The 7250-nt window shown below is 38.2% G+C and overlaps 1 protein-coding gene across 1 annotated transcript in view; it reads left to right on the forward strand.

The window, feature by feature from the left end:
• The window catches only part of LOC138015676 (dynein axonemal heavy chain 12-like), a 319401-nt gene that overhangs the window by 79900 nt on the left and 232251 nt on the right, over positions 1–7250 (forward strand). Inside the window, exon 17 of the mRNA XM_068862787.1 lies at positions 1319–1439. Coding sequence (XP_068718888.1) covers positions 1319–1439 — 121 coding nt within the window. The remainder of the gene's footprint in view (positions 1–1318; positions 1440–7250) is intronic.

The raw sequence follows: 7250 nt of genomic DNA on the forward strand, positions 1-7250 counted from the left end.
AATTGTTACAATGTTATTTAAAGTGCACCTAACCCCAAAATATTTTTTTTTGCTAAAATTAATCTTTGCAACTGTTCGAAACGCATTGCGGCCATTTTTTCATTTTTCTAACAAATCCTGGCATTTTATAGGCTTTGAAAGTTGCGAAAATCCAAGCATCTTTTGTTCACGACTGAGTCAGAAGGGGAGTGGGTCTATTCCTGATTTGACGTCACAAACTACTTTGCATGCATGTTTACAAAGAGTTAATGCAATGTAAATCAGTTTGTGACGTCAAATCAGGAATAGACCCACTCCCCTTCTGACTCGGTCGTGAACAAAAGATGCTTGAATTTTCGCAACTTTCAAAGCCTATAAAATGCCAGAATTTGTTAGAAAAATGAAAAAATGGCCGCAATGAGTTTCGAGCAGTTGCAAAGATTCAATTTAGCGAAAAAATTATTTTGGGGTTAGGTGCACTTTAAAAAATACATACTATTGAGTCTATGAGGAAATAAAATATAAAGTATAAAGGATAAAATATTTAAGTAATGATCCGTGTAAGGTGGATAGCAATTTACTTTGTTATGCGGCAACCGGGCTTTCCCCACATAGGAATGTTATCATTTTTACACAGAGAATGCATAAACCTACAGGAAGGCAGTTAACGCACTAAAATTCATTTACAGCCCACTTTGAAAGGGTGTTTTTTTATGTTAAAAGATTTTGACCAATCACAAGAGTTGAAAACAAAAGCCAAGAAACGTTTACAATTTTACATGTTCCCCAAACACGATTTCTGTGGAATTCATTTAAACTGAGACCAGATGAAAGATGGAAGATGGTTGGAAAGTAAGGATGAGTACACGTATAATACTGCTTTATGAAGTTTTGTTAACCGTTTGCTGTTTAAGCCAATCAGAAGTAAGTACAGACAAAAGAAAAGTTATCACCTTTTTTCATACCAATTAAATTCCAACACGTTCGTTGCCGTTGTTGCTATCGTTCTTATCTGGACCGTTTCTTAACTAGTAATCTGCCCATTCTTCATTACACAAAGTGGCTAACTCAGGTTGGTGGCAAAATTGAAACATTTTCTCTTAAGATTTTAGAGACTGGGCACTCCATGCAAGAAGTGCCAGCAAATCCCTCTGTAAATTTCCAGACCATTCCATGAAATGGTAATGAAAATACTGCAAGGCAACAGTAAACTTAAAAATGTGTTTCATGGAAAATAATCATTCTATTGCAAACACTAATGTCTATCTTTTCAGTTCCAGTTGATGTTGTATGTTTACAGTCGCTGGGGTATTATGTTGTGTTAATCTTTTTGTCTCAGGCGAGTTGAAGAGTTTAAAGAGTATGATGATATGGATTTGATGATGCAGTATGTAAGGGAAGTGCAAACAGTTCAAAAGAAACTTGGTGATTGTGTGGAATCCATTGGTTTCATTAATGAGGTCTGTTACTTAATCTTTGCTCAAAGTATCAGTAATTTACTGTATAGCCTGCATTCGTGATATTGATCACTGGATGGTTCTAAATAAATTGAAAGTGAACTACGAGAAACAGGCATTGATGTTAGTTAATATAATATTGAGGCTCTTGTTGTCTCAAATGAACTAGTTGAATGTTTTTCAACTGTTAAGAATATTGGTGTTCTCTTTTCTACCTCATGTCACTAACCCTTTGACACCCAAACTGGCCTGAACCAGTCAATGGGGAACCCCTGGGAGTCAATGGGTTAATCACTCACTGAAATTCACTGAGGCATTTCCTTAGCTGTTAGCTGTTTTAGCTTAAATTATATTTTTTATCAATGTTCTTGCTTAGTCTTAATTTTCTCATGTTGATAGCTATAACCTTTGGGATAGCACTATATAAAAGAATAATGATGACAATCCTTATGATAACAAGGATAATGATAATGATAATAATAATGATAATAATAATCATAATAATCATAATAATCATAATCATCATAATCATAATCATAATGATAATAACAATGCGAGAATGTGGAGAATCCAGACATGATGGTAAATGAACATCGCTTTCGGGGGGATTCTGGGGTTCAAACAAGCCCAGTAGTGGAGAAGGATGACTTGCCCACTCTGAACAGTCATTTTCCCACGTGGTAGTTAACAGCACGGAAGAGATACTAGCAAGTTTTAAGAATGGGGAAGAATCCCCACGGAACTCGAGAAATATTGAAAGAAAACGGTTGACAGAGAAAGTGGATAAGGTAAACAAAGCTCTCGCCATTAAAGACACCAAAGATATTACCCATACCAATGAGCTGTTGCTTGCTGCAGGACGGGTGGTTGCCAAAAGACGTGGTGTTAAACCAAAGCAGAGGAGCAGAGGGTCAGTACCTTGATGGAAGAAGAGAGTAGAGGGTCAGGTTATGCAACTTAGGAAAGACATAAGTAAGCTAGAAAGGTTGAAATCTGGTGAACTTAATAGCACAGCAAGAGGCTAGAACGGAGATACTCTTTGAATAAGAAGGGACTTCCAGTTGTATCAGAGGAGCTTAAGCAGATGGTATTGGTAAAGAGTCGGAAGATCAGGAGATATCAAGACAGGACTGTACATTATAAGCAAAACAGGATGTATCAGTCGAACCAGAAACGTCTTTTTCAAAAGATTGAAAACATGGAAACTGACAACACTATAACACTGGATGCTGATGAAATAAAGCATTCTGGGGCAACATCTGGGATAACCCAGTGGATTAAAACAGTGGTGTTGATTGGCTTAAGGAATTGGAGGACAGACTGTCGGGGGTGCAAGGCACAATGACATAGTGATTTCACCAGCAGAAGTGATAAAACAGCTGAGAAAGATAGCGAATTGGAAAGCCCCTGGCCCAGATGCTTCACAAGGATTTTGGTTGAAGAGTTTTACACCATGCACAGAAATAATAGCCTTGCAATTGAAAGACTGCTTGACTACAAGCCAAATTCCTTAATGGTTTACAACAGGCAGAACGACATTGATTCTTAAACACAAAGAAACTTTAGAACTTCCAACTTTAGACCAATAACATGTTTGCCTTTAATGTGAAACTTTGTACTGGCATAATGGGAGACGAGCTGTACAACCATTTGGAGGGGGAAAAGTCTACTACCTGAGGAACAGAAGGGTTGCAGAAGGAAGTCCAGAGGCACAAAGGACCAACTATTAATTGATAAGATGGTTATTAGAAATTGCAAGAGAAGACAGACTGGGCTTGGGAAGGCGTGGGTTGAGTACAAAAGGGCCTATGACATGATTTGGAGCAGCGACGAATATGATCGCGTTATTGGAAAAAAGGAGAGTGGAGTTAATGACAGGAGGACAGACCTTGGGTATTGTTAATAGAAGAAGGGAAATTTTCCAGGGGGATAGCTTATCCCCACTGTTATTCGTTGTGTCCCTTATTCATTTGTCCATGGTATTGGGGCAAATGAAGGTTGCTTATGATTTGGGAAATAGGGAGGGCCTAATTAATCTCCTATTTATGGATGATCTAAATTATATGGAAAGAATGAGAAGCAAGTAGACACCCTGGTAAATACTTTCCGTATTCTCAGCAAAGGCATTGGAATGGAATTCGGAATTAGCAAATGTGCTGTGCTAATTATGAAATGGGGAAAAGCATGCACATGTGAAGGTATTGTTTTACCGCATGTCCAAGTCATCAGAGGGCTTGAGGAAGGTGATGGGTACAAATATCTAGGAGTACTGGAGGCAGATGATGTGAAGCATAATGAAATGAAACAGTCAATGTCGAAAGAGTATTTGAAGAGGATCAGAAAGATTCTTAAATCAAAGGTGAATGGTGGAAATATTGTGAGCGCAATTAATTCAAAAGCAGTTTCATTGGTACGATATGGGACAGGTATTATCAAATGGAGTAAGGATGAATTAAGAGCATTGGACAGAAAATCAAGGAAGCTGTTAACGACACTTCATCCTCAAACAGATGTAGACAGGCTATATGTCAAGAGATCACAGGGGGCAGAGGCTTAATTAGTGTCGAAGATTGTGTGAACATGGAGGTTGGTAGTTTCTATCAGTATGTGGTAAACAGCCCTGAAAGTTCATTCACTTATGATGAGACAAAAACCACATTGACGGGCCAAGGAAAGACAACCGAAGTAGATAAAGCAAGCTCCAAACTGATAGGACAATTCCTAACACCAATAATAAAACAACCGCTAAAAAACAGAATACAAAGACCAAAAGTGGCTAGGTGCACTAACTACTCTACAGTACGATGATGTTGACATCGCAGCGGACAGTCTTGCACTTCTGCAAACATGGAAGAACATTCCAGATATATTGCTTAGTGTTAATACAAGTATAAGACAGCAACTATTACCAACTGCTGCTTATAAGAAATAATATTTAACAATTAGACCCATAGCCCGCAAGGGCTACGGGTCAATAGCCCATGAGGCAAGCCGATTATGGGCTATTGACCCGTGGCCCTTGAGGGCGAAGGGTCTAACTGTTTTAGTATCACCCAACTAGTCAGACAGAAAAGGCAATAACAAAGTTAGCAAATGCAAGTTCAAGAAATATTTATTTGCGAATGAAAAGAAAGGAAGCGTCACGCTTTTCGCTACTCGAGGACTATTAATAATAGTCCTCTGGTAGCGTAGCCAATCAAAATGCAGGATTTGCATTAGTCCACTAGTTTGGTGATACTAAATAGATTTAGCCAAGCCTAAAAGCGCAGCTCCCTGGTCATTTATTCTTACTGCCTGTATGGTTTGTGAAAATGTTTCCGGTTGCTGCTTTAATAATTAAATCATTTTCTTTGCTTTCTTCTATAGAAAATTCATTGCCTAAGTAGTGAATTCCACGGTAAATTCTACGTTAAAACCAATATGGCATGAATCATGAAGCGATGAGTGTGACATCGGTTTTCCAGTGAAATTTACTTTGCAATTCACCAGTTTGGCAAATATAATTTTTTTCTTGAACCAAATGAGCTTTAAAAGAAACAAGCATTAAGCACAACCTCAGCGAGCGAATTGAAAAGGAAAAAAGCCATTTCAGAGTCAACTGTCAATAGCTAGCGAAGAATTTTATTGTAAGAAAGGACAATGGAAAAAGAACTTGACATATTGTTAGAGTTCAACGTCACACGCAAGAAAAGGCTATAAGAAAGCTGACACTTATAACATTAACTTAGCCTCGGGTGATACATGTACCCCGCAAAGTTATAAGATGTGCTCATCAAACAACTTAAAATAATAATAATAATAATAATAATTTGTTAGGTTTTAGCAGATATAGTAAAAGTCGTCAGTATGTTAAATTGCGGCCTATAGGCTACACCTTATGCGCCCTATGGAGCCTTAACCGCTTATTAGAGCATTCATACATATTTACTGCCCATAGTAATAAGTAGGTTGGATGCTACATGTATATTTTGGTGCCCGCTAGTTTTAGTGTTAGTACTGAAAGCAAGCCGAGCACTAAATGCAGTTCAAAAGTTAACTAACATATTAACCTGCTTTTGTTGCTGGATGAAGAAGGCAAGCTAGTGCCTCATAGCAAGCATTTCATCGATTTTTAGTATGTGAATTACTTGTTTGATTTGGCTATCTATTTGATTAAGCAATATGGTTAGGATGAGAACAGATAGGATCAAATGGACCGAGGAAATGTCTAGAACCATATCCCTTTGGAGCGTCAAAAGAATGCTTTACCTACCTCAAAATCCGACCAAGTACCAAGACGAGAATGGAAGGAGAAAGGGTTACATGCCTTTGTGTATCATCATGAAAGAACTGTGGGATGACAGTGAACATGCTAATTTACAACTTACATCACAAACCTCGAGATCAGGGATCTGAAGGCTAGAAAAGGCACTGGGGAATGTCACTGAATTGATTTTTCATAACTTGAGAGTTGAAAACATTGAAGAACAGCAAACAAGAACACCAAGAAATGGAATCAGGAAACTTCAGATTTAAAGGCAGGCTAATGAGTCGCGAAGCGTAGAGTTACCCAAAACAACCGTTTTGAAGATTCGCACAAAGATGGGATGTGCACAAGTCAAAGGACCCTAGATTGAACAATGAACAAAGCGCTGATTGTCTATAAATCAAACTCAAGGTAGATTTAGTACGTGGGTCATTTATACAGAGAACAAAAGAAAGACCCCCCAAACCAATGTGAGTATTGAGAACACCCAATCATTGCATACACGTCCATTGACGACGTGAAGAAAGCAGGTCCAACTAACAATAAGCCAATGAGTTCTTATAAAACTAGCTAGTTGTGTTCCTCGGGGATATGTCTGTTTGCCTTTTTTATTACAAACGCTGGAGAGAAAGCGTCCTAGCTGGGGAAACCGGAATAGAAACCCTTAGTAAACTGGAATGACATTTAAAACTGATTCATGCAAAAGAAAGTCAAGGAATTAAGGAATTAAAGCAATTTCAATCACAAAGGGAAGGAAAGTTGAGCACATCAAAGGATAACCGGAAGTGGAAGTTCAACAAACACGGGGAAAAAGAAAAGAAATCGAGAGTGGTTCATAACATGCGCAATGTAAAGAACATGTCTGTATCAGGACTAATAAGTTATTATGGGGAAGAGTAAGTGTGCACTATGAGATCAATTCATTATTAAAGAATCCGTTTATAGAACTGCTGCTCCTCTAGGGCCCCTAATTGCACGTGGAGTGAATCTAGCCAAAGCATAATGAAAACAACAGAAGACCAGTTTACAAAGAACAAAGAAAGAATGTGCAAAAGGGCAAGAAAAGAGAACAACCCGTGTTTTTTTTTGATGTACAGTCGAAGAAGCCACAGGTTTTGTGGCGCCAAAGAGTTATGGGGGCAAAAACGCACAGGGAAGCACATAGCAAAATGGCTAATGGAGATCAAAAAGTGCCATACATAAGCGGTTTATTGACCGAACATCAAACTGAGACAGCTGAGTGGGTTTGTTCGACACAGGTGTGATGGAGTTTGAAAGTATTGAGCACGCTAACCTATTCACACATGGTAGAGTTAGCAAATTTATGGTGGAAAGAGAAAGCATATTCATTGCACAAAGGGACGTAGTGACAAACACTTTTAATGTTTTTACCAATCGATTACCAACTACCGAAGAGAGGAATAATCTGAATGGTTTGCTGGTGGAAGAAAAACAGCTTCTATACACTACTTAGACAGACTTGCAAAACCTTAAAATTTTGAAAGCCTACAGCAGATGTTATGTCCTTATCCCAACGAACATTTTATAAAAAACTGGTTTACTAATAT

Source organism: Montipora capricornis, chromosome 9, assembly GCF_036669925.1.
Source record: "Montipora capricornis isolate CH-2021 chromosome 9, ASM3666992v2, whole genome shotgun sequence".
NCBI lineage: Eukaryota > Metazoa > Cnidaria > Anthozoa > Scleractinia > Acroporidae > Montipora > Montipora capricornis.